This window comes from Rattus rattus, chromosome 15, assembly GCF_011064425.1.
Source record: "Rattus rattus isolate New Zealand chromosome 15, Rrattus_CSIRO_v1, whole genome shotgun sequence".
Taxonomy (NCBI): Eukaryota; Metazoa; Chordata; class Mammalia; order Rodentia; family Muridae; genus Rattus; species Rattus rattus.
Genome location: NC_046168.1, coordinates 54,807,617 through 54,835,483, shown reverse-complemented (window position 1 = coordinate 54,835,483; position 27,867 = coordinate 54,807,617). Strand labels below are relative to the sequence as shown.

The window sequence follows — 27,867 nt, the reverse complement described above, 5'->3', positions numbered from 1 at the left end:
CCTTCAGGCCCAAGTCCCTCCTCACCTTTCCCCGGTTTAAGGACGCTGTGGTTTGCTCCCAAGAGTTCATGTGCTAGAGATGGCGGGACTTTAAGAAGTGAGGCCTAGAGGGAGGCAGCTGGATCCTTAGGGGTAGTGTAGCCCTGGTGCTGGAAGGACTCCGGATCTCCTCTGGCTGGACAGTCTAGCTGAACTGGTGATCTCCAGGTCCAGTGACAGACCCTTTTCCCATAACTAAGGTGGAATGATGTCACTGAGGAAGACACCTGACAATGACTTCTGGTCTCTACACAAATGCACACACATATGCATCTGCATGTGTGTGTGCAGGTACCCAGGAACACTATACTATACTACACACACACACACACACACACACACACACACACACTCGAGCACACAGGCTCCCTCATGTGTGCACATGCACACACATGCACATGCACGGACGAACACATGGGGTTTGGGGGTGGGAATAGGTTGCTATAAAAGATTAAACCTGACTCCTATCTTAAGCTTTCTGCCATGCCCCATGACAGCTTCCGACACCCTCGCCAGAGGGGTGAAGTAATGATGCCACCTGATCTTGGAACGTCCAGTTTCTAAGCTCTGAACTAAACGGATCTTCTCCTTTGTAAGAGCACAGCCTCAGGTGTTTTGTCTTAACGATGGAAAACAAGCTAACCTAAGACAGACTGCTTGGTTCTAGCTCTTCTAAGGATGGGCCACCTCAGTAAGCTGTTATTTTCTATCAACTCCAGACAGTGTCTCTAGACCCTGAGTCACAAAGGACAGGGCTGTTAGCATCAACTCCGCTCTTTCAGGTTAGAAGCAATTCTGGTTAGAACCCAGAGCTGGTTTGCGTGTCTCCTTATTTCTGTCTGTCCTCAAATCAAGTCCCAGGAAGCAGTGGATGAGACGGAAGGGTTTAGGTCCCTTCATGCTTAAAGAGTCTCTCCACCTCTCCCTCTTCCTCTTCCTCTTTTCCTCTTCCCCCTCTCCCTCTCTCTCCCCCCACTCTTCTCTCTCTCTTCCCCTGTCTCCCTCTCTCTGAGGGCGGCTGTGGATGTCAGGTGCCTTCTTTAATTGCTTCCCTATTTTTTCTCCTCTTTTGGAGGTGGGGTCTGCACATCTTTTAATTCCATAAGTTTTCTTTTGCTCTTTGCTTCTCCGTCCTGATAAAATTCCTCTGTGTCATCTCCTAGCCCTTCTAAAACACTCTCTCCAGAGCTTTGTCCTTAGAGCCTCCTTGCCTAAGGCAGTGGTATCGTCCTGGATATCTTTGGGACGTCAGGGATGTCTCTTAGGCCTCTCGCTTTATGGTAGTTTTCTCTGTGGTCATTTTACCTGGTAGTTTATCTTGTTCTGCCCCCTCCAGGGAGATTCGGTTACCCCTGGTCGTTCACACTCGAACTGAAAACTGTTAGAAGATGCTAGTTCTGCGTCGGAATGGGCAAAGTGCTCCTGTGGACTTTAGAAAAGAATGGATGGTCTGATTTCCCTTCTTCATCCGACATCGAATATCTGGTTGGGGAAGTTGCAGGGCATGGACTGGATGGAATGGTTGAGTTTCCTCCATCTCTCCTCAGTCCTGAGAGGGGGGAGGGGTCTACCCCAAGACCTCACCCATGGGAGGCTCACTTTAACCCCGAGCTCTGGTCCCAGCCTTGACGGCTCATGTCATTTGCTGAGTCTCCTTTTTACGGCCTCTGTCCACTGCTCCTGGTTTTAGAATTTGAGGGCGGGGCACTGTGTAGTCTTTGACTCAGCCTCTTCTGGTTCTGTGGTCCTATTGAGAGTTTTCTTCCACAGAGACAGCCGTCCCTGTCAACCCTTTTATATCCTGGCAGGTTTGAACAGTTTGTTCTTCTTCTGGAACGTCTGTGATGCTGTGAGAGAGAGGAGAGATGATCTGGGTCAACCCTTCATCTTTAAGGCGGAGGTGCTCCGCATCTGTATGGACAGTGGGTTTTTTACACACGTGACTCCATTTGCCCTCTCCAACAACCTCTGAGGTAATCAGGGCTGAGTATGGGAGAGCCATCTCACAGACAAAGCAACAGAGTGTCCCGAGAGATCCAGTGACTTACCCAGGTCACACTGTGAGTTGGGGATTGAGCCAGGATTCAAGGCTGGGTGTCTAGACTTGACCTTGGTCCAGGATGTGACAATGGCAAGGGAAACACCCAGAATAAAGTCTGGATCCTGGGTACAGTCAAACTTTGGGTCCCTGGCCTGGAGCGTTCACAGTGCCGCATTTCTCTGAAGTGTTTGAGTCAGTCGCCAATCCTGCTCAAGGGGGTTGTGAATTGCCCAGAGGTAAGGGGAGAGAAGTGGTGGGTGAGCCAGGGTGCTGCTATGTGATGGTATCTGTTTTCTGATGTCCAATGGGCTGAGGGAGGTGGGGCTGCTGCAGGAGATTTGGGGAAGCTGCAAGGCAGGCTTGCTTCAGGCAGGAAGAGAGGGTTCCAGAAACTACCAAGCACGCTCCTGCCGAAGGGCCTTTGTGCTTTGTCTAACTGAGCTGCACTCCCCCAGAAAGTGGCCCACATATACATAATTTCGAGATTCTGGGCAAGGCTCCTCTCCTCAAGAAACTTCCAGCCAACCACATGACAGTCACTTCCTTAGTCTTTGACTATGCATTTCCTCCTCTTCCAGACAAGGCAGTCTGTGCTTCTTTGAAACCCGTCTTCCTTGCTGTCCTGGGATCTCCATGCGAGTAGGGAGATGCTCTGTCTACTCCCGTATTTTCACACCTGGCCAAGTTCACTAAGTAGACTTGACTTGAGCTCTGGTTCATCAACGAACTCATTAGTCCGGTGCGATACTCAACAAATCCCTTCCAGACGCTTGTGCATCTCATCACTGAGAGAGTGGGGCGCTCGGGCTGATGTCACAGTAAAGTTATAATCTTCTGTGTGCGTCAGTGTCAGGGAGAATCACCTCCATTTAGACACTGTCCCCTCTCCTGAGAGTGCTTGAGAGCATCCTGGTTTAAAGTCAGCCTTAAGGCCTGGAGCTGTTCAGAGGAGACTCAAGCCTCTCCTTCTCCTGACCTACTTGGAAGGGAGTGCCCTGGTGATGAACCCAGTGCTCTGTGAGGCGCAGGGCTGAGTAGGTATTCTGATATGGAAGTGGTCTTGCCCCCTTTCCAGACTGTGGTCTCCCAGAGAATGATGTGAGCTTTTGAGGGGAAGCAGGTGGGAAAGTCAGCTTGCTCGAGGCAGAAGTAGATAAGATGTGCAGATACGGACTGCAGGTGGATCTTCAGTGCCTGCGTGGGTGACCTTCTCCTCCACCCTGTTCATGGCTCCCACAGGGTGAAGCAGTCTGAACTGTTCGAAAGGTGGAAGAGCCTCCAGATATGCAAATGGGCGATGGACGCCTCGGAAGCCAGCCTCTTCAAGTAGGTCTCGTCGTCGTTGTCATCTGCCCTCCCTCCTCGGGGTGCGGGTGCTGGTGCGGGTCCCCACTGCCACCTCTTCAGATGCCCACTATCCTGTCCCACCTCGTTCTCAGTGGGCATCTGCCTGGAGCTGGACCCTAAGGGCTTAGTGATGTGAGCGGTGGCCAGGTCAGCAAGCACTCAGCTGGTGTATGCCATTCTTGGCTGTGGCCCTCGCTGTGGCCTTACCTGGTTGGGCCTATAGTCTGTAGCTCAGGCTGATATATACCAAGGCTCCAGTAAATGAGGTACTTGCTTAAGGTCCCTCCGAAGCTAGCCCTTACAATCTCTTTGTCCCTCTCTCCCTGTCCTGGGACTCCCTCTCCCCACCTTCTTGGAGTCCCGTGCTTCTGCCTGATGTCTGAGCCTGGCCATTGATGTTTCTTAATTGCTCTCTAACCACAATTAACAGGCAGCAGGAGAGGCAGTAGCTGAGTTTGCTGGGCTCTCCTATGGAAGCCAAACAGATGGGAGGCATCCAAAAATGCTTTCCCGTTAATGATGTGCTTTGGGGTTTTCTCCATTGCTAGTCTCCTGCCAGCTTGTGGTATCAGGACAGGTAGACCTTACACTAAGAAATTGATGTGGTCCTGGCAACTTGTGTCTAAACTGGGTTTCAGCCACTCAGGTTCAAGTTTAGATGAACCGAGGAGCTGCTGACACGAAGGACTCTTGCACAGGAGGCCGTAGAGTACGCGTCACCAAGCATTTGTATTTTCTTTACCAATACTTTCTTTCAGTTTGTGGTAATTCCAGACCAGAAAGTTTCCTCTCCCCTTCTCCCCTTTTCCTTCCCCTTCCCTCCCCTCCCTTCTTCTCTCCTTCCCTCCCCTCCCCTCTCTGATTCTCTCCCCCCTCCCCTGCCTTCTCCTCTCTCCTCATCTGTCTCATCTGTCCTTCCTCTTCTCCTTTTCTCTCTCTGGTCAGGTCTAACTGTGTAGCCTAGGCTGGCTTCAAACCCACTACCCTACCTCTAACTCCCAAGTGCTGAGGTTACGTGTGTGTGTGTGTGTGTGTGTGTGTGTGTGTGTGTGTGTGTGTTGGGGGGAGGTAGGAGTACAAATTGGGGTGTTTGGGCCCCGGTGAGCAGGTGTCATAAGCCTCATTGAGGCTCACAGAATCCTAGTTAGAGAGCCTGGTTAAAGGAGACCCACCTACCTTGAAGGTTCTAGTGAGCCTGGGCAGAGTGCCAGAGCATGAGAACAGATCCAGGCCGGGCCCCTCTGAAGCACGACTATGTGTGCTCTTCTCTATGAATGTCCCCAGGGCAAGGGGGACTTGAACCCATGGAAGCAGATAGACAGCATGGACAGGGCGAGCAGTGGGGTGTGCAAGGATGTGGGCCAGGCTGAGTTGGAACCAAGCGCCCATCGAAGACGATGCTGACACCATAGGAGATGATATAGCAAGAGGAACACAGAGCTCCATGGTGGGGGGGACCTTGGGGAGAGAGGCATGGGGGGAGGGGAGGCATGGTGGGTGGGGGAGGCATGGGGGGGGAGGCATGGGGAAGAGAGGAGGGGAGGGGCAGAGAACCTGTGGGGAGCAGAGAGCCTCTGGGGTTGAGAGAGTTGGTGTGGGTTTAGAATTGGGGGGAAAGGAAATGACATCAAGCCCTACTGCACTCTGAAAAGAAAGCCCCCAGGTCCAGCAGGTGCCTCCCTTGGCTCTCACTCTTCAAGCTTCTGGAAAAACAGGGAGCTCCTCCATCCAGGTTGGAGAGAGCTTGCTACAGTGCCAAAGCGAGGCATTGGCATTCCAGTCACAGGAGAGGGCCTTATAACAGCAGCTGTCTCCATTCCAGCTTATGCACCAGTCACATGTCAGTTTGTGTCATGTGGGGCCATTCTCTAGTTGGTAGGTGTCTTAAATGGGGCTGGCTTACAGTGTTAGAGGTTCAGTCCGTTACTATCATGGCGGGAAGCATGATAGCATCCAGGCAGATATGGTGCTGGAGGAGCTGAGAATTGTGCATCTTGATCCACAGGCTTCCAGCAGGAAACCCTCTTTCCACGCTGGGCAGAGCATGAGCAGGGAGACCTCAAAGCCCCACCCCCACAGTGACACACTTCCTCCAGCAAGGCCACATCCCTAAGAGTACCACTCCCCATGGGCCAAGCATTCAAACATAGGAGTCTATGGGGGCCAAATCTGTTTAAACCACCACAGCAGGCAAGACTGCTTCTGAGCCAGCAAAGCTAAGAGGTCGGATGCCGTTTTGTAGTGCTGGCCTCAGTTGTCAGGCCTCAGCCTTTCTTAGGCAGCCTTACTTACATTCCAAAATCCAATCCTCCATAGAAAGATGACTCTACGACTAGCAGCCAGCTGATAGTGAAGAAGCGAAGATTTCTTGGCAAGATGTGGAGTCTTTAAAAAAAATATTTACAGGGCTGGAGAAATGGCTCAGCAGTTAAGAGCACTGACTGCTCTTCCAGAGGTCCTGAGTTCAATTCCCAGCAACCACATGGTGGCTCACGACCATCTGTAATGAGATCTGATGCCCTCTTCTGGTGTGTCTGAAGACAGCTACAGTGTACTCATATTCATAAAATAAATAAATCTTAAAAAAAAAAGAATTCCTTGCTCATATACTTCAAGGTATAGACAAAAATATATTTACATTTAACCTTCTGGCTCTGACAAGCTGGACTCACAGAATTATAGAGGGTCAGGAACAGAAAAGGCAACTGAGGCCCAGAGTGGAAAGGCACCTGCCTGGGGCCCAGGGCTGTGGGCCACAGAGCAGAAAATAGAGTTTCGACCTCTGGATATTAAGTACCAACTGATATTTCCACCCCAGAGCTGGTGAGAACATTCCAGACCTCACAGGCAGGGCTTTACGGGGGTGATCCACCCCCCCCCCCGCCAGGGCTGTCTGGACCCTAAAGGCACTGGGTCTGGAGCTGTGTGCACTCCAGATGTCCTCCTGCGCCTGCCTAGTGTAGAGGAGAGAGGCCATCACGGGGCGCTGTGAAGTGGTCCATCCCCCCCCCCACCGCCCCCAACTGCCTGGACCCTGACAGGAACAAGCCTGGAGCTGTGTGTACTCCATTCTGACTCAAGGAGGCAGTGATCTGTGCCCATGGCCACAGAGAGAACTCATTAAGTTTCCAAAACGGGGTGGGGGTTACAAAGCTGCCCTGGAGCCAACCCTATCAAGAGCCTTTTTGGAAAGGCCTGATGAGAAAACCAGGTTGCTTCAACAGCCCCATCTCCCCCAGGTTTCTTTGTTTCTTTTCTTTTAAATCTGGTGTCCCAGCTTTAACCCTGCTGTAGCCAGCTTTGGCTGTTTCTGAGACAAAAATGTCAAGACTCTTTTAACTAAGTAACCAACTAACTAACTAACTGGCTAACCAACTAACCAACTTCCCTCCCTCCTTCCTTCCCTCCCTCCTTTCCTCCTGTCTTCCCTCTCCCCCTCCCTCCTTCCCCCTCATTCCCACCCTCCCTCCTTTATTTCTATACCGAATCCCTGAAACTGCTTTCAGGACTTGTGTTCGCCTTTCTGCAGGAAGGCAGCCAATACCAACTAGAGTCCCCAGTCTGGCCCTGCCATCTTCCTAAGTCAGGTTCTGAATGACAGAAATGGCCAGCACTTTTGGTCACCATATAGGCCTTGGCTTTGTGAGTTAAGGAGAAATCTTTGTTGGTCATGGGGGTTGAGACCCTAAAGAGCTCTGGCTCCAGGTCACTGGATGAATGAAGGGAGAACAGATCCTGGAGCAGTGGAGCTCTGAGGGAGAGTCTCTCTGAGGGAGAGTCTCGCCGTAGCTGTGTGGGCACCAGTTAAGGCCTGGCTGGTTCGGCTGGCACAGGGCATTTGAACATGCACATGCTGAGTGCTGTGTGAGGTTTAGTGAGGTACAGGCCCCAGTATCCAGCCTTTCCTTCCAGTCTGAGAAGGTTAGCGTATAATTAGTCTGTGCCACAGCCTTCAAGGTGAATGGCCACCACAGAAGTCTGGCAGTCAGAGTTTCCCAGTAGGAAGTCCTACAGAGACAGAGGAGCCCAGGTGCCAGGAAGACTGAGGGGTGGGTTGGAAGTGAGCATGGGAATGGGATGGAAAGGAAGCCCCCCATGCTTTTCCCAGTGTCACCCCTGTCTCCGTGCCTAGCAGGTCCACCTTGTCCAGGTGTTGCAATGCCCCCAACTTTCTCTTCACCACCCAGAAGAACACCCCGGTTGAGACGAATCTCAGGTATGAGGTGGAGTCCAGTGGCTTGTATCACATCGACCAGGAGATCTTCAAAATGTTTCCCAAGGTACATCCCTGACGTGGTCTGGGGGTGGAGTGGGTGGTCTGTGGCAGTGCCCCACATCTGCCAGCCTGCTCTGCACTGCACCTCACTCTGCAGGTAGGTGCTTTGGTCTTGGCCAACCAGTGGTCTTCATCCACTGGGTTTCCCCAAGGAGTCTTGTCTGGGCATGACAATACCATCTAGCCGTGGTTTGTGTGATTTGGGGCAGAAGGCTGGGGAGAGAGAGAGAGAGAGAGAGAGAGAGAGAGAGAGAGAGAGAGAGAGAGAATTAAAATTCTGCCTGTGGCATTGTGTGCCGAGGACAGTTCACTCTCTCCAGAAGAGAGATTAATCACATCTCAATCCCTCACCTCCTGAGGCAGGCAGGCACAAGAGGAACGTAATACAAAGCAGGTGACAGCAGAAAGCAGGCCCAGGGCAGAGACTGCCCGAGTGTCAGCCACATCGGACAGGTGCTTGGTGTCACTGTGTACCCAGGCTTTTCTTAGCATTTAGTAGTTATACGTAGCGATTGGTTTCACTACCCCATTTTCATACACGACTAGAATGTATTTTAATCATATTCCTGCCAGTGCCTCCTCCGCCACCCTCTCTCATTCCCTTCCCATGCCCCTTCCCCTTCCCCACGAGTCCCCTCCCATCCTTTCTCCGTTAGTAACTCAATGGGGTTGCACACAGGAGCATGGGCAACCACCCCTGTGAGCAGCCTCGCTAGCAACTGCTAACTGCCTTCGCATTCTCTGGAAGGGCCGGGACTCACAAGTCCATCCCCACTGCGTCACAGCACGTTGACTGGTCCATTCAAGAGCGCCACCATCATGCCTTGCCTAGTTACCCAGACGACCACCAGACAGCATCCCGCCAAACTCCGCCCCATCCTAGGGTTTGTTCGTTACACCCCCTCTCCTTTCCACAACATTCCTTGGGCCTTGAGGAAGGTGCTATGCATGTCCATTTATGGTTGGCCATAAATGGTCATTTATTCTCAGCCCTTAGTCTAGCTGTCTGTGCAGAAGGAGCTTCTCTGAGCAAAGCTGACATCAATACTTACTTAATAATTATTCAGAAGGCCATTTGATGGGCACATCATGCACATTTAGGATACCAACAGCTACAGCTAACTGGGCCCTAGGACCTCCCCGCCATGGGCTTTTGACCAGGTTTGTAGGATCAGATGCGGATTCTCTTCTGTGTGATGGGACCAGACCATGGTTGGTTGTCTCCACAACAGACCCCCCACTACTATTCCAGCAGGCGCGTCTTGCCTGGCCAGTTGTTATCGCAACACATGGTGATCTTTTCTCCCTTTAAAGTCCTGATCTCTTTGTGACCCTGGGGTTCAGAGCAGTCAAGGGTTTGGTTGCTTACGACACATCTACAGTGTGAGAGATGTTGTGTGAAGGTGGGCTGGCCAGTGAAAGCACAATAGCTCATGGGCTGCAGAGCAAGATATCCACATCCGAGACTCTGTAGACCACTGAGGCCGATAGCTGGTACAGATCCAAAATCTGAACTCTCAGGGGGAGGGAATGCAGAAATTGCACTTTGGCTGGTTCTGTGCTGTTGGGGTGGTATGGCCTCAGCAGAGAGGGGGTGGTAAGGCTACATTCATGACAGTGTTCTGGAAGAGTTGCTACGGCATGCCCTGCATGTTTTAGCGCCTCAGGGGAAGTGCTAACAGGATGCAACCAGAATCCCTCTGTGTGCCCAATTGCTGATACCAGAGTGATTTGATGAGACTTGGGCTCGGGGAATGAGCCAAAGGGTACAGCAGTGCTGGAACAAGGGGTGCTGAGTCCCTAGGTGGGTCTTCCAAGGCCCAGAGTGTGAGGCAGGTGGCAGATAAACCTGTGTCTTAAGCAAGTCTGAGCACCATTTGATGTAGCCTGGGCTGGCCTACGGGTCCTTGGAGAGCCAGGGCATGAATTACTGAGATCGAGAGATACATCAAGATCTCTACACCTTCTTTTCTGGAGAGGACCAGATAGTAAACAGCTGTGCCGGTCACCAGCACCATGCTACTCGCCACCACGGTCCCAGCAGGAAAATGGCCATGATCATGCGGAAACTAACGAGGGAGGCTTCGTCTTGGTGGCATAGACGTCAGAAGTCTGTGTAATTATCACGCGTCACACATTTTCTTTGAGTGGCTTCAGACAATTTAAAAATACAAATGTTATTTTCAGCTTGCGGGCTATACAAAGACAGGTGGTAGACCAGATGTAGCCTGTGATTTTCCCGCCCCTCCATCATGGCACATGGCAGCTTCCCTTAGCATAGAGATGTCTCTGGGGTTTGAAAAGGTCAGCTTCCCGGTCTCCTGTCCACCAAGAGATGCTTATTCTGTGGTTATTGGGTGGTTGTTTCCAGACCGTTCTTGGTTTGCAGGTGTTTAAGAAGCAGCCATGGAAAACACCAGAAACCCTAATGACTTCTTCCTAAGACTACTGTGGCTTGTTCTGCCTCTCCCCCTATTGAATGTGAGACCCCAGTGCTTTCTCGGTCCTGGTCCTCTGGACCTGTCCCCACAGAGAAAATGGGTCACAGAGCTGAGTGTGCCTCAGAGAGTCATGACAACTCCTTCTAGTTGAGCTTAGTTCCTAATGCAGTGTGGCTTCCTGTGAGACGCTCAGCAATTGGTTGGCTGGTGGGTGCTGGGGGCTGGCAGGGCAGTCCTGCAGACTCCTTGGTGTCAGAACAGGGAGAAGAGTCACCTAATGCAGGAGGCCTCTCATTCCCACTCCTCAACTGTGACTTGAATTCCCCTTTCTTTCACATTCCAGACAAAGCTACCCTGTTGGGTAGAGCTTATAGAGGGGGATTTTTTGGGAGGGAAGGCGGCAAGTGTGAAGCCCCAGACGAAGGCGGGGGTGGCACTGGTTGTGACACCATGCATGTTCCTCTCCAGGAAATGCCCTACTACCGCTCTCAGTTTAAGAAGTGTGCTGTGGTGGGCAACGGCGGCATCTTGAAGAACAGCGGCTGCGGGAAGGAGATCAACAGCGCTGACTTCGTCTTCCGGTAAGGGGCACCGGCTGGGGTTACTGTCATGCCTCATCCACCCACCTTACTCTCTCCTTGAGTGATGGCTGCTCTTGGTTGTCAACTTGACTGGAATTAACTAAAACACAAGTGGCGGGGCTCACCTGTGAGGGTTTTTTTTTTCTTCCTTAGATCATCTGACGTGGGAAGACACACTTTTAGTATGGTCCTTTTGAGGTGGGAAGGTCCACCTTTAATTTGGGTCACACCTTCACCTGGCAGCCTGTAGAAAGGACACAGGAGAAGGAAGTTCACTCTTCTTGCCTGCTTACCCTCCCTCTTGCTGGAAAGTCCACCCGTTCACTGGCATTAGAGCCCACTTCTTGCAGACTGAAACCAGCTGGGACATCCAGCCTTGTGGACTGAACTACTACTGCATTCTTGGGCTTTCCATTGGTAGACAGCCATTGTTGGACTAGCTGAACCACAGCCCGTAAGCCACTCTAATAAATCCCGTATATTTATACATGACTCCCCTAGAATATGAGAAGCTGAATGTGATACAGACGTTGGTATCAGACATGGTTCCAGAACAATAGAATATAAGGATTTTTTTTTTTTAAGTATCTGGAAAAGGTTTTCTAATTTGCCAACACCTACAGTTTCTCAAACCTCTTCTAGAAGCTCAGAGATTACTGAAAGCTGTATGAACTATTTTACAGACTTAAGGGGACAAATGCTTTTGATTATCCTGGCTTACCAATTGTGAGAGACAGCACATTTGGTGACTCTGCATGCAAAGCTTTTTGACAGTCTGTAAGAAGAAAAGGAAAAATGAGGATGTGGGGTGATTGCTCCTGGCATCTCTGGATGAACTGACAAGGGAAGAGAATGAGCTCAGTTATAAAATTAATCAACTTGTGGCATCTTAGGATATGGTGAAGAACAACAATGAACTTTGATAAAATTGACCTGCCTCAGATGCACACAAACAGTGTACGTTGCTGTAAAATAAAAATAAAGGCTTCTTTTATCCTGCACTAGGTGCCATCCCCGTAGTGCCCCATGACATCTGTTAGATATTTTCATCTTTCAGCAGAGCGTCTCACCTGCTTGGCTCCATCCCATACCACACTGCCGATGGCTGCTCTCTGAGTCTGGCAACAATCTCTCTATCCATCTAGTTCCCAAGGCAGGTTGCCACCATGCCAAATATACACATCCCAATTCCGTGGCGGCCCAGTGTCCAGCCACCACATGCTCTCTTGAACTCAATTAAATCGCCACATGAAAGAACACACAACACAATAACCTCTAATCCAATTGATAAGATATAATTGCCCACCTAAATAAGATACAGTTTGCTCACAAAATCCTGTACACATCCATCCCTGAAGAATATTCATAACAACCTGTAAATGTGCAGAGAGAACTTAACATCTGCCTCCATGTTCTCTCAACTGCTCTTCCCCCTTATTCCAGTCTCCCCTCCTCTCTAAAACTTTTCTCCTGCCCAACCTTCCTTCTCATCCAATGACAGGCCTCGTTCTATCTTGTACCCGCCTTCACCTGCATAATGACATCATCCTACAGTGTAAAGGTTTCTAAATGTGCCATGGAAGAGACTCTTCCCTCCAGTAGCCACAGAGTTCAAGTTATGGAAAATCTAACTAAAATCCTCATTATAATGTTGGCCGAATTACAGAGAAAATTCGTCCCAGCCTCAGTGGTTAAAGGAATGGCATTCATGGGATCTTGTAACTTGGGGTATAAATGTGTGTGTTTTTTGGGGACCCTACTGAAGCTGAGAACTGTCAGATTCTCAAGGGTTTATCTCACCCGAGGAAGGAGTCTCTTTATCTGTGGCACAAGAAGTACTCCCACCCTCACCCACTGAAATATTTCCCTTTCCACCTTTGGCTGAGGAAATTAATCCTTCATTGTCTGCTGAGCCAGCAGTGACTTTCCTTGAAGGAGATACCAGCCCAATACTGATGTCCCTCAGGTCCCGCCAAGAGTTGCCTCTAGATATAACAAGACTTAAGGCCAAGAAGGCTCCTAGAGGGTAAAAAGAAAGTGAAGTCCGTGAGGAGAGGTTTCACTACTAAGGAGCTTAATGAGTGTGCTAATTCATTGCAGCAGAAGTCTGGGGAATGTGTGTAGACATGAGTTCGAAGGGAATGGGACAATGGTAGACGGAACATAAAACTGGATCAGTCTGAGTTTATTGATACGGGCCCACAGGGTGGAACTTCTGGGTTTAATATGGAAATTTGCACAGTTTAAAAGAAAGACGTGGAATGTTTATTTAAATGATTGGTTGGAGCATTTGTCAAAAGACGACCCACTGAAAAGGAGTTGGAGATTCCTGATATCCCTTGGCTTAGTGTTGATGGAAGGACTTTAAGGCTCTGGAACTTGCGATGTTAGAGTGGATACACTGTGCAGAGCCTAACCCTCCACAAGGGGAAGGCCCAGAGGACATGGCCTCCACTAATCCTATAAAACACAAACTGGTGGTGGGGGGGGGCAGCACATTTGAAGAGCTTTGTTGGTGCCCTTTTGCTTGGGCCAGACCTTGGGGTGGGAGACTGCTGCCCAGTTGGTTGAATTGAACGTGATGGGTTTAATTGGGCTGCCAAGTTGCAGAGGCCAGCTGGTAGCACTGAATCACCAAAGGCCAGGTGATCTTAGTCATTTTAACGGGTAGCGACCTACACAAAGCAGTGTTAGAGTGGCCCAGCCCATAATTGGCAGCACAGGGAAAGTGGTTTCTATGGCGAAATGACTCATGGACCTTTGGTACTGGCTAATCAATCATGGTGTTTCCAGGCCTGGGATAGATAAGGAGCCTCCTCCTGCATTTTTGTTTGGTCTGTGTAAGTGGAAAAGTTGTCAAACAAATGAAAGAAATGCTCCACTGGTTTGTGGCAAAAGGGAATCTCAGCCACAAACCAATTTCCAGACTCGAGCCAGTTTGCAGACCCTTGAATAGAGGGATGACCAGGTTCTCCTGAGGAAGGACCTTGATAAAATACCTAAGAGTTTTATATTAGCCTATCTTCTACCCTTTCCCAGAGGGATCCTTTTACAAGGGTAACTGCACTGGGGGGAAGGAAAAAATCACATTTTTCAGGGTCTACAGGATACTTGTTCTGAATGGATGCCGATTTAGGGAAACCCTAAGAAACATTGTTACATGAAGTTGCCACAGTGTTTCTTGGGGTCTCCCTCGGGTCCATTCACCAAGGCTAGATGGGCCACAGCCTGTAAACCATCCTAACATGCATATTCATTCTGAGTGCTGCTCTTCTAGAGAACCCTCGCTAGCAGAGTTCCTTGTTGTCTTAGGGTTCTATCGCTGCGAGGAGACACCACAACCACAGCAACTCTTACAAACGAAAACACTTAATTCGGCCTGGCTTACAGTATGCAGGCAGACATGGCGCTGTAGAAGCTGAGAGTTCTACATCTTGAGTCGAAGGCAACAGAAAGAAACCGTGCGCCACACTGGGGACAGCTCGAACATAGGAGATTTCAATCTGCCTCCTCATCCTCCCTCCAACAAGACCACACCTCCTAACAGTGCCATTCCGTATGGGTCTGGGCCAATGACATTCAAACCCCCATAATTGTCATGCCACATTATTTTTTTAAGGGCTCTTGGGATGGATGTCTCTGGACCTACTTGGTTAATCCAGAATTGCCTCTCCATCTCAGGATCCTTAGTGCAATCTCGGTGTCCTTTCTGCCAATTAGGGCACACATCCTGGGTTTCAGAGATAGTGATGCGGTTGCCTTGGTGACCCCACTCTTCCTACCTTAGCGGCTTTTGCAGGTCACACTGCACACAGTTCTGCAGCTCTGTAGTTCAATAGTGATTTCCAGAGGGCGTCTTGACTATCCCGCAGGCAGCTGGTTCTTCTGCCGGCTGACTTTTGCTAATTCCTTCCCTCAGCTCAAGCATGACTTCCTCAGGGAAATCTTGAGTCCCCAGACAAGGGGCTGGATGCTCCTGCTTCTCCCTGCTTGCATACCCTTACAGAGACCCAGGGATGACCACAGCTTTCAAGGACTTGTTTTTTGATGATAGTTTTGATATTTCCACGGTTTTAACCTGAGTGAGACTAAGGATGGATTTTCTTTTTTTTTTTTTTTTTTTTTTTTTTGCTGTTCTGTTGTGAGCAGAAATAATCTTTGTCTCTCAGCCACAGAGTCCTGCCTAGCTGGTGCTCATGGCCTCTTTCTAACCAATAAGCCTATCCTTTCCTTCCTCTCTCTCTCTCCCAGCCACTTGCAGGTAACTGACTAACTATGTGAGGCTGTCTCTCTGCAGGTGCAACCTGCCCCCTATCTCAGGGATATATACCACAGATGTGGGAGAGAAGACAGATGTGGTCACCGTGAATCCCAGCATCATAATTGACAGGTCAGTGCTCCTCTTTCTGGAGCTGTGTGGACTTTTGGTGGCTGCCGGTCACTTGCAACCACTGAGCAGTGGGAATATGGTTGGTCCTGATTGACACATGCCAGCTGTCCACAGGAAGAGCTCATCTCTGGGTGACTTAATACAAACAAAGGGATTTGACACCTCTTGTTGATTTTAGTCATACGCTAAAGCGATAGCATCTTTATATTTGGATAAAATCTGACGTATTTTTTTTTAACAACTTCCCTCATTTCTTGTTCATTTCCACACATGGGGCCTGTATTGTATTTCTTCTGGGCAGTACAGGTCTGAGCGGTTGCTCCCAGAGGTGGTCAGGAAGCCATCAGGTGTGCTGGGAGCGGGCAGTGTCCAGGTATAAAGGGTGCTCCTGCAAAGATCTCAGCTCTCTTCTGGCTCCCCTCTGCCGGTCTGCCTGAGAGGTCTGCAGAAGCTGCTATGTTGGAACCCCTGCACATAGTCAGCCTGGCTAGAGGGTGGGCAAGAGGGACAAGAGACAGGGAGGAGTGGCTAAGTTATACCAGATGCCAGGAGCCAGGAGCTTTTGGAGAACAGAGAGCTGCAGATGGTCACCAGAAAGGACATGTAGGCAGAAGGCAAGATACCAAGGAGGGGCCCAGACATGCCAGGCGACTGGGTCAGGTGGTCACTCCAGTCTTAGGGAAGGGAGAGCAGGGGAGTGAAGCGAGGCCTTACTTCCCAGACACAGACTCTGTGCCTTCCTTGCCTGCCCTTGTCCTTTGAGTTGCACACTGGTGTCTCCCTGTAGCCATACACTAGTTATTCATCCCGTGCTATCTCTGTTCCTGTGCCCATTTACAACAACAACAACAACAACAAAAACACAAAACAAAAAAAAAAAAACAAAACAAAAAAACCCAAGAAAACAAAACAAAATCAATACCGTCTTTGAGAAGTGCCACATTCCTGGGAAGCATGAGGTAGCTCAGTGGGCAAAGCCTCTTCCTTCCCATTCCGACCTGAGTTCAATCTCCAGGGCCCCCGTGATGGAAGGAGAGAACGGACTCTGCAAGGTTGTCCTGTGCACTCTGTCATGTGTGCCCCCCTCCATGAATAAATAAGTAAATAAACAAGCACATAAATAAGAAAAGGAGGGAAGGGGAAGCTAGGTGACCCACCTTTACGGGAGGGAGAAGGGGATGAAAGGGGTGAGGTATGGGGTGTTAGGGTGAGGCTGGGGATGAGGGCTGGGGTGGGGAGGGTGGGCTGCCAGGATGCACAGGGCTTGCTGCTGCTCACTCTGCCATTCTGCAGGTTCCACAAGTTGGAGAAGTGGCGGCGGCCCTTCTTCAGCGTGCTGCAGAAGTACGAGAACGCCTCCGTGCTGCTGCCGGCCTTCTACAATGTGCGCAACACCCTCGTGTCCTTCCGAGTCAAGTACATGCTGGACGACTTCCAGTCGCGGCAGCCGGTCTACTTCTTCCATCCGCAGTACCTGAGCAGCGTGTCGCGCTACTGGCTCAGCCTGGGCGTGCGCGCACGGCGCATCAGCACCGGCCTCATCCTGGTCACTGCGGCCCTGGAGCTCTGCGAGGAGGTGCACCTGTTCGGTTTCTGGGCCTTCCCCATGAACCCCTCCGGCTTCTTCATCACGCACCACTACTATGACAATGTCAAGCCCAAGCCCGGCTTTCATGCCATGCCCTCGGAGATCTTCACCTTCCTGCGCATGCACAGCCGCGGCATCCTCCGCGTGCACACAGGCACCTGCAATTGCTGCTGAAAAACAGGCCCACCACGGGTGTTTCAGCTCCTGTCCTCCTTCCCGAAGGATCCCCTGTCCCTGCCATTATGACTGTTGTCACTCCCTAAGGATTTAGGGTTTGTGTTTGGGTCCTGGGGAGGGAGGCAGGGAGACATTCATTTAACAGGATAGAGCACAGATCCAGGTCTCATTCAGACCTTTGGCTGCCCGAGTTCCATACGGGGAACTCAGCCATAAAGCACCATCTTGAATCTCACGGCCCGGGTGCCAGCCCTTCCAGGGAACAAACAGTATGAGCGTCCTAGTCACACCACCTGGCTGAGCTCAAAAGACTTCAGGGATATCTAATCAAAACCCGTGTTAGCATATCCCCACGAGTCCAGGAGCTGAGAGCCATGCCCTTTAAAACAGCTCTTGGACATACACAGCCTTGGTGCCTCTAGGTTCCAGCCTGCATTTAACCTTTGACAAGAAGGAAATAAACCAGACCAGCCATTTGCACTAAGATCTTCAAGCCAGTGTTATCGACTCCATAAGTGCTTAGCAATTTGCTTCCTGTTCTGTCTCCCTATTTTCAGCTCCATTTTAATCAGGAGTTATTTATAAAAGATCGGTTCCTCTTTATGTCCCTGAAGACTGCAGAATCTTGTTAAACTGTGTTCCTGAATAGGAATCGTCAGCTGGGAAGCGCCTTGTCACGTGAGCCCAGTGGATGGCAGCTTGCAGGGGCTTTGACACCAACACCCTTGCTGTTTCTGTGGTGAAGGTGGCACACCCAGGGGACGTGCCTGCCGTCTTCAAACACAGGATTCACCAAGTCTGGGGTTAGGGAAATCAGCTGTGCCTAGGCTGAGAGGTCATCACCATCAGAAATGCCTTCCAGCTGCTTCCTCCCATGTATGTCCACCCTAAGTGCTATGGTGCCTAATGGTCACTTGAATTGCTTTGTGGGACTGTGGAATGTTTGTGGAGAAGGCTTTCCCCTGCATGCCTTTTTCTCTGGTCCTTTCCCTCTCTCTATCCTCTTCCTCTTTCCTCTGTTTAAAAAGCCTGTTCTGATCTGGTTGGTGGTTGTGCCGGGGAGGACTCCTTAACAGAAGAATCATCTCTGTCTTCTGCGGAGGAACAGACAAATCACATCTACACTTCAGCCCTGCATGCCACTCTGAGGAGGTGCTCTGAGAAAACCCTGGGCGGGCCTTCTGCCTGACCTCGCTTTGCAGGTACCAGCACAGGCTCTGCTGAGAAAGACAGGAGAGAGCTGGCCCAGAGGCTTCTGACCAGCTTGAGCTCCCTCCCTCCTCTGACTTTCCTGAGGCTGTTTCCTTTGGCTCTGGCCTGCAGGTTCCATGGAGCTCAACTGTCTGGGTGCTGTCTTTCTGAGCTCTGACTGACTGGGAAGCCCAGGAGGCCTAGATTCCTAGTCTGTGGGATATGGGGTCATGGAGCAGCTGCGGAAGCATGCCAGGCAGCATACTTAGGTAAATCAGCAACTACCACACAAGGGCAGGGGTGCACATGGCTTTCTGGCTATTTCTGCCTAGGAAGGAGTTCTGAGAATGATCCATGTTAACTGAGATTTACAGTCAATGTTCACAGCCAACCGAACCCATGGAAAGTCAGAGCTAGAAGGTTTCATAAGGATGGATTTGTCCCACTTAAGGGGACAGACCCAAAACAAAGAGGTGACATCAGTAGCCAGACTGAGTGATTGCTGGGGACAAAGCCCTCTTTCTACCTGGGGAATAGGTGGGCAAGAACCTGGTCAAACATCAGGGTCTCCTTAGCTAAGGGTGCTTAGAACCTGCCCTATCCAGAGTCCCCACAAGAGCTGGGGATGGTGCATCCAGATCCATTCTGTGACCTGTGTGAGGGTTTAGGACACCCTCTTGACTTATGGTGGCATCTCTGCCTATGAGTTTCAAGGCAGAAGCCACCTCTCCTATCCCTCAGGATGTCACCTTCCTCGTCCCTTCAATTAGAGGCTTCGGAAGGATTCGTGGGCTCTCCACAGTGACTGCGATGTGTTAGCCTCCGTTTCTTTGCACTGTCTTTCTGTGGCAGGCCCAGTGCCGATCACTTTCCCGTCATCACTGTAAGACCACTTCAGGTAAAGAGGCCATTGTGGTACAGGTGAGAGGCTGAGGTGTAGTGACTTGAGCAGGTGATACTCACTCATGGACAGACCTCCAGTGGAGGGCTTTGCAGAACTCATAGACTGTGATCCAAACCTGGGGTCCGAGGGGCAGCCTCTGTTTGTTGGCACCTCCCTCCAACCCTGACCCCTACAACAGTTTTGACACCTGGTGCACTGTTGCCCTGGAGGAGAACTAGGAGCACCTCTATATTTTGGAGGCAAATAGAGATGCCTGAAAAGGGTCCATGTTAAGGGACAGCATGAGCGGTTTTTCCCAGGGCACCTGGCAAGCTAGAGGCTCTCCGGAGACTTGCCCAGTCCCCTGACTCTCAGACCATATGCTTTCTGCAGCAGTCAGTACGTGTAACACTTATCAAAGGCCCAAAGAGACACGAGCATTGATTCTGGGACCCCTCTGCCTCTGTTCCTTCCCACAGCCAATTAAATTCTAATTTAAGGACATCAATTCCCCATGAACGAAGCAACTCCTGTGCTGTACTCTGTGCTAAATGCACTGGCAGGCTTCGCAGCAAGTAGGTGACTCAGCGCTTAGGCAGGCAGAAAGGAAGGAGGTTCAAGGTGAGGCCAGCTTCTGGAAGCTTCTGGAAGCTTCTGGTGATGCTGCCGATGCATCTCTGCCCGGACTCTGAGAGGCATGAACAACCCTGGATGTGGCTGAGTCTGGGAAGGAAGCAGAGGCTGCAGAGATTCCTACTGACTTCAGCCACGCATTACTGAGCGTTACTGTGTGTGCGTGTGCTGTGTATACACACACCGTGTATGTGGTGTTTGTTCATTATGCCAGGGGATGTGTGAAGATCGAAGCCGCCCTTCTGGCACTTCTCATGTGCATGCACCGATGCAAAAAGAAGCCCCTGTCAGTCACTCACAGAAGCACAACATGCGGAGGGCTCTCAAGACCAGACTCTGGATTTCCAGGGAGAGAAGGAGGAGGGGGAAAGGACAGGAGGGAAACACAAGTCCAATCCAAACCCTGAACACCAGCAGCATAGCCATAGAAGGTGCTATGCCTTAGGGCTCATCCTTGGCAGACAGGTGACATTGACAAGCTTGGCTCCAGGAAGGACCTCAGGCTACTGGTGTTTCCAGGACCAAGCAGATGATGCAGTGTTGCACAAGGCTTGGGACAATACCAGCACAGACACCGGGTGAGCCCAGGTTCTTCTGCCCAGACAGCTTACTTCTTCACACTCTGTTTATTGGTTCCTAATTCCAATTCCTAAACATCCCTTGAGCCCATTGCCTCCCTGCACCCATTTCTGCCACGGCCATAACTCAGGCTCTTTTGGGGGAGCCTCCTGTGTTCTGAGAACTAGCATTTCAGAATACCTTTTGTGGGGCCAATTGCTGCCTGTGCTGAAAAGTCCAAGGGATTTTGTTTGTTTTGAAATCAAGCCATATAGGCCATGCCATAAGCAGACTGTCTTTCTTCCTGGAGGCCTCAGTGGGCCTCCTTCCTTCTTTTAGCCCAGTGCTTTTGTGTAAGAGGCCCCGAGTGCCTGGAATGGTCCCTTCTCCCTCTTCTTATCTGGTCACCTTTGCAAATGATGTCACATTACAGCTCCCGCTACATGCTCTCTAAGGAGCAATCACATGCTCCCTCTCCACTTCTGTGACAACCAGCAGACTTCCATTAGGACGTTCTCAGAGCATACATCCAAGTGTCCCCAGACCCTTGTTGGGTGGTTTATCTTTTCTCCAAGGGAAGGCTTGGAGCCAAACTCCTCTTTGTACCCCTAGCACTGGCACACCCACACAGGCATGTTAAGAACATACGTGACTGGGTGCCTGTATCCCTGGGTCCTAGAATCCCAGCACTCTGGAATCATAGGCAGGAGGACCATGAGTTTGAATCTAGCCTGAGCCATATAGCAAGTTCAAGGCCAGGCTGGGATGTAGAGAACCTGTCTTAAGTTTGAAAATAAACGAACTTAAAATTCAGTTATTTGTGAATGCTACCAACCTCTAGAGCTTTTTGCCTTGCAAAATAAAAACCCAAAACCTGTGAAAAGGCAACATGCCCACCTCCTGCCCACCACGGTCTGCATTCCTCTCGCTTCTTTCTCACCACGGTCTGCACTCCTCTCTCTCACCTCCTGCCCACCATGGTCTGCCTCCCCCACCTCTCTCTCACCTTTGCATGCCTTTCTCTCTTGCCTCCTTCCCAACACAGTGGGAAGCACTCCTCTCTCTCTCACCTCTGCACTCCTCTCTCTCACCTCCTGCCCACCACAGTATGCACACCTCTCTGGGTTTGTCTGTGCTAAGGCCCTGTGTAAACAGAACCACACAGTATTTGTAAGGAGATTTGGGCCCCCTTTTCCGATAGCATGTGCAGAGTTGAACTAGCTTTGCCAGTGAGCTTCTCTGCCCTGGCTAATGTGAGCTTAGGGAGAGCAGTTTGCCAGTCTGCTAGAAATTTCTATTTTCTCCTGCATAATCTCTTCTAAACATTTTTTTTCCATTTCAAAAACAAAAGGGAAAAATAATCACAACCATCACCTACATCTGGCTACAGCAGCCAGAGATCTAGCTGTCCCCTTCTAGCAAGGACATGGTTCTTTGCCCTCAGGTCTCACAATCCGTGTGCACATTAGGACTCCCTGGAGTTTTGTATAAAGTAATCCCACTGTCACACCCTTGTCTTCTCAGGGGCAAGTGTAGTGACTTGTGGGAAGCTCCCAAGAGCCTCCCAGATTTCCCAAGTAATCACCAGCATCATGGCTGAGAGTCGTCATGCTACGCTGGGCAGTGGGTTTGGCTGTGTCTCCTCATGGTGATCTTCAGAGATTTCTGAAATCCATGAGGCCCCCAGCCAATGATATTTCCATGGGGCATATCTGGGACAGGACCTGGGCTACTAGGGTTTCAAGCTCTCTGGTATGCTGGGACATGCTGACGATGACCCAGGGATCTGATTCCACTCGAGGATCACTGTCCTGGATGGTCCTTTGATTTGTGGCCCTGATCTGTTATGCTCTGCCTGTCATGGGTACGTGGTTCTAGAGACATCTGATTTCAGCATGAGATTTCTTAAAAGTACCACTGGCTTTTCTTTGCACAATTTGAACATTGAAAAAAAAAAAAACACACCATGAAATACTGTCCAAGGCAAAGTAACAGATTTCTTCTTGGATTCAGATTCAACATGTCTGAATTAAAAATTCATCCGCATTGAGGATTGGGGTGTATTTTGTAATCATAACTAATTGGGTTAGTAATGTTGGAGCTTAGGACTCGTGAAAAAGGTCACTTTGTGGTTGGTGCTTTGATCCACCTCAAACATCACACCACACCCTCTAGCACAGAGAGGACCTACTTACCCACCCGGACCTGGCCTTGCTTAGCTGGTGCTTCTGCCCATCTATCACGTTTGCCCCAAACAAACATGGAAGATGGTACTGAGAGGACATGTCCATCAATGAAGGTCACAGCCCCCCAAGGCAGTGAAGGCCACAGCTCCCCATGGCAACTTAGAAAACCACACTTAGCCACAAAGTTCACAAATCCCTGGAGATTCTGAAAGCTCACTAAGAGATTAAATGGTTGCTATTTCATTGAAACTCCATTCTCTTACTGTGACTACTTACCACAGTGGTCCCTTAACCCCAGGTAGCCAAGGACTGGGGTGATGGAGTTTAGAGCTTCCTAGTACACTCTGTAAACACTTTCTCTAAGGCCATGTTCCAAAGAGCAAGTCATTCGTGACATTCGCTTTAACCTTGTATTCAGTTCTACTGAGCACGGGTCTGGTTTCTAACGGTAAGAATGGCGACGGGTTCCAGGTAGAGCAAGAGGTGGCAAAGGCCAAAATCTATAAGGCTCAGAAGTCATCAGGTGACAAGGGGCATCTTGGTGAAGGGGCAGGTACATGTGTTCTAATAAGCCCAAGGGCAAGACAGCTTCAGGTCCCTCCATCCTGGACATCCACAGAGACACAGAGACATGGAGACCTCCAAACTGTGTCAGCCTTCTGTCTTCAATAAGGCAAAGAGGCTTCCTGCTTTAGGGTTGTTTCCACCCTCAGAGACTCCACATCAAATCATCTATGTAAGTCTTGGTGCTTGGGACATCACTCCTCAGTTTCTTGAAGTTCCTGTAAGTGAAGTCTTCATTACCTCAGATGGGCAACCCCCCTTTTAGACTTTACTCCGACTTGATGATTCCCTCTTGCTATTCTCCATGTTTTCAGGCAAAAAGAACAGGGGAGAGGGAGAGGGAGGGGGAGGAGAAGGAGGAGGGGGAGGAAAAGAAGGAAAGAAGAGGGAGAGGGAGGGAAAAGGGAGAGGGAGAGGGGGAAGGGGGGGAGAGATCAGATCCCTTCCATATCCAACCTCGTCCCATGGCATGAGTCGGGTCAGCACATCCTTTTGCCGTTGCGTCCACTCTGCTTATGACTTCCTTGTTATACAGGTGATGGACGTCAGCTGGTACCCAGCTCGGTGACTCAGGCTCTTGCTTCCTCAATCCCTGGCTCCTTCTCTTTCTTGTGCAAGAGACTGAGCCCAGGATCCTAGGCACGCTGCCCGCTAAGCTGTGCCCTGACGCTGAGCTAGCTAGTTTCTGGATTTAAGTGTAAGATTTCTCTTTTCCGCAGCTGGACCTTTCTGTGTTCTAACTACAGCTGTCATTCATTCTCTCATTGGCCTTGGCTGTACCCTGGGAGGGGGCTAGGACAAACCCCAGGTCACTGGTGATGGAAGATTTCTATAGGATACTGCACTTTCCCAAGACCCGAGGAGTTGGGCAGGAGGAGGTGGCCGGTGTCCTTTTAAGCTCCTATGGTATGCATCTATTTGCTGGACGAATCCCAACAATCTGGGGGTCCAGGCGATCCAGACCTGGCCTTTACCCAGCCCAGCATCTGTGTGGGAGCTTCCAGTCTGGAGACCAAGTCCAGAGCACTAGAGCCAGCAGCCTGAGTGGCTGTGCTCACCGGGAAGAGGGGAAGCAGTCGGACATGGTGGTCGTCATGAAGGCCACAGGCTTGAGGAAAATAAGTGTGTGGAAGGAGTGGATAGGGATCCAGGACTGTCACACCCCCAGCTGCAGCAGAGGAGGCTGCAGCTCCCAGTGGCTGCCCCTGCCAGCCTCCCCAAAGCTAGCCACCCCTCTCCACTGCTGGCTCTGAACAATGTCACTAGGACACAGCCTCCCCTGGGGCTGCCTGCCACACTGAGTGCACATGGTTTAAGGATGTTATGGGGCTTGGTGCTCTGCAGACGAAGTGACATTCCTATAGAAAACCATATGCTTATTCTCATACTTCTCGAACAGCAGAATACCCATTTTTCCTTTTTCTTTTATTGGATACATTTTTTTTTAAAGTTCACATTTCAAATGTTATCCCTTTCCCCAATTTCCCCTCCAGGAACCTGCTATCTCCTCCTGCTTCTTTGAGGGTGCTAACCCACTCACCTACCCATCCCTGCCTCCCTCCCCGGGCATTCCCTTACACTGGGCCATCAAGTCTTCATAGGACCAAGGGCTTCTCCTCCCACTGAGGCCCAACAAGTCCATCCTCTGCTACATAAGCAGCTGGAGCCATGGGTCACTCCATTGGATGTACTCATTGGATGGTGGTTTAGTCCCTGGGAGTTTTGGGAGGTCTGGTTGGCTGATATTGTTATTCTTCCTATGGTGTTGCAAACCCCTTCAGCTCCTTCAGTCCTTTCTCTAACTTCTCCATTGGGGACCCCGTTCTCAGTTCAGTGGTTGGCTGACCTATTTTCTTTTAATGAGTGATTCATGTGGATTGCTGGGCAGCTCATCACTGCTACCTCCCCTACATAAAGCTAGGACAGATGCTAGGGCAGCCGAGGAGCTATGTAGGCCAGCTGCTTGCCCCCAGGTACTTGTCATCCATGCCTGGTATGTCTTCCCTTGGGGTGATGGCCGTTTCCCAGAGAAATCTGCAGAAGTCTGTCCCTAACAGGTTGGTAACACTGATTTATCCTTGAGTGGCGGCCGCCATTCCCTGATCCATTCTTCTCTCCCTCTTTGCCTTTTTTTTTTCCCTCCAAGAACCACATCATATTGTAAGGTACAGGTGGGCTTCCCCATGGGAGGAGGTGGCCTTTGCTGCTGGCCCTGGAGAGATCTGCCATTTGGAGACTCGCTTAGCCTAATTTTTAAAAAATTGTTGTGGGAAAAATGGGTACCCACAAAGTCTGGCAGCCCAATTCCAGAAGCGTGTGCTTGTCCCAGGGTGGCGATTCTGAAGGAATGGCTGGGACCAGACCTAGTAACATCTTCAGTGTACGTCATGTCTGTCACTGTGCTTGAAGGACCTCCCATTTCTACCCAATAAAACCAGTCAAATGGTTCATTTGGCAAAAACTGGCAGTGTTTGTACCTTTGTGCTCATATGTAGGTTGGGCTGGCTAGGTGACCAGTATGGGAGGCTGTCGGGTGTTTTAAGTAGCTCCTGGATACCCTAGCACTTCTCTATGCTTGTCAGAAGTACATGAGGCTCACAACACCTGTTGTCAATTGGCAGAGTAGCTAGCATCTAACCAAGGTAGGACATGGGCTTCCAGATCAGGACAAAACTCAGGTGGATTGCTAAATTTCTTCCCAGAATCCTAGGCCTGACTTTAGGGTGTCTCAACAAATCAAGCCTGGCCACTTGCCCTGCAGATCTCGAGACAAAATGATAAAGGCAGGGAAGGAGTTTTCTATTCAGCATAGCCAGGAGAAAACGCAGGGGCTAACATTCTTAAAACAGCACCCTTGGGCTAAGGAGATGGCGCAGCGGTTAAGAGCACTTGTTGCTCTTGCAGAGGACCCAGGTTCAGTTCCCAGAACCCACACGGTGACTTAAAACCATCTGTAACCCCACTTCTCTGGATTCAATAGGCACTTGGTGCACTGACATGTATGCAGGCAAAACGTTCATTTACATAGGGTAAAATTCTTTTTAAAAAGACAGTAGCCTGTCTATGGGGGATACTAACATGAATGTTGTATCAGTTACTCCCCTGTTTTGACCAAATACCCAACAGAAGCTATTTAAACAGTGGCTTATCATTTAAGGGAGCACAGTCTATAGTAACAAGGAAGGCATGGTGGCTAGGGGCTTTGTCCCTGGTGGCTAGAGTGCCTGGCAGTGGACACAGCATAGAGACTGGGACCAGAAAATGAGCCCCAAAGGGCTCATCCACAGTGACCCATCTTTTCTATCTAGGCCCATCACCACCTCTTCAAACACATTTATCTGGGAATTAAGTGTCCAAACACACAAGCCTGTGGGGAACAGTTCACATTTAAACCACAAGAAATCATAGACAGAGTTGAGGGAGGGGGAAGAAGCATTCAAAGCCAAACAGACTTGGGTAAACTATGGTCTGGCTGGTCACTGTCACAGCTCTGGCTCTAGGGAAGTTGGGACCACTGTCATTGCATTCGGGGGGTCTTTTCTCATCTTGAGTTGATTCTATTAAGGGTGGGGAGTTGGAGGGGTAATGCCCCTCTAGGGGTAAGTTTTCCCACCTTTTGGGACAATCTCATCATGGGTCATATATCTGAAAGGTCCCCTGTCCCAGGAATCCAAGGAGACCCTTGATTATGGCAATTAGTAGGAGCTTCCAGGTGCCATCTCAGGGGTCTGGAAAAAGATGTCTTAAAAGTTGGCAGTAAAACTTCCTTACTGTTCTTGTATTGATGCCCCAGTCTTAAAAGAGGGTAAGCTAGGTCAGGTAGGGCTAACCTATTTCTATCATCACAGACAGGTACTACACCTAAATGATGAAGATGGTTACTGGCTGGTTTTGCGTGTCAACTTGACACAGCTGGAGTTATCACAGAAAAGGAGCCTCCCTTGAGGAAAGGCCTCCATGAGACCCAGCTGTAAGGCATTTTCTCTATTAGTGATCAAGAGGGGAGGGCCCAGCCCATTGTGGGTGGTGCTGTCCCTGGCCTGGTAGTCCTGGGTTCTATAAGAAAGCAAGCCGAGGAAGCCAGGGGAAGCAAGCCAGTAAGTAACATCCCTCCATGGCCTCTGTATCAGCTCCTGCTTCATGCCCTGTGTGAGTTCCACTCCTGACTTCCTTTGGTGATGAACAGCAGTGTGAAAGTGTAAGCTGAATAAACCCTTTCCTCCCCGACTTGCTTCTTGGTCATGATGTTTTGTGCAGGAATAGAAACCCTGACTAGGACAGACGGCTACCTACAGCTGAGCAGGAATCTGATCCAAAGGAGACAGACATAAAATGAAGGCAGAGGCGCCACATTTTCATCCTGCTTTCAGTTACACACTGGGCACCACAGGTCCGAAGGAAGAGGTGGCGCTTTAGCAAGAGCAACCTCAGTCACTGTGAGAGGACCAGACCTTACAGTTCCGCCATGCTCTAAGTCAGTGGTTTGTCAACCTTCCTAATGCGGTGGCCCTTTAATAATAATGCTGTGGTTCCTCATGCTGTGTTAACCCCAAGCCATTAAATTATTTTGTTGCTACCTCATAACTGCAAGGTCGCGACTGTTATGAATTGTAATGTAAACATCTGATATGTGACCATGAAAGGAGTTGTGACCCACTGGTTGGAAACTGCTGTTTTAATCACAGTAGCACTGCAAAGTTGGAAGCTGAGTCTCTGAACGTGGGTTACTCTCATAAAATAATGAAAGCAAAAGGTCTCTCAATCTCTTGAGTGTACATCAAATGGAATTGCATAAAGATGCATCTTAGAACCATGCAAGCCCTTGATGAGATGGGGAGATGATGACCTCCACTCCATAATGATGCTGGGGAGGATGCTTTCTCTGTGAACACTCCTAAGGGCACACATTTTTCATGTTCCTCTGTCTTCAGATTCCTGATGTGCGGAAATTTCATTTTACATGTGTTGGCCA

General features: G+C 50.1%; 1 protein-coding gene and 1 long non-coding RNA gene across 2 annotated transcripts in view; both read left to right on the top strand.

The window, feature by feature from the left end:
- The window catches only part of St8sia5 (ST8 alpha-N-acetyl-neuraminide alpha-2,8-sialyltransferase 5), a 61,812-nt gene extending 44,439 nt beyond the window's left edge, over nt 1-17,373 (top strand). The window contains exons 4-8 of the mRNA XM_032885518.1: nt 3,320-3,406; nt 7,563-7,707; nt 10,613-10,725; nt 15,023-15,115; nt 16,409-17,373. Of these exons, the coding sequence (XP_032741409.1) occupies nt 3,320-3,406; nt 7,563-7,707; nt 10,613-10,725; nt 15,023-15,115; nt 16,409-16,877 (907 nt within the window). The 3' untranslated portion in view covers nt 16,878-17,373. The remainder of the gene's footprint in view (nt 1-3,319; nt 3,407-7,562; nt 7,708-10,612; nt 10,726-15,022; nt 15,116-16,408) is intronic.
- Nucleotides 17,374-17,903: 530 nt separating this feature from the next.
- On the top strand, nt 17,904-27,479 carry LOC116884431. The gene is made up of 3 exons (XR_004385869.1): nt 17,904-18,082; nt 18,204-18,340; nt 27,153-27,479. It is a non-coding gene; the product is annotated as an uncharacterized LOC116884431 (long non-coding RNA).
- The last annotated feature ends 388 nt before the right edge of the window (nt 27,480-27,867 follow it).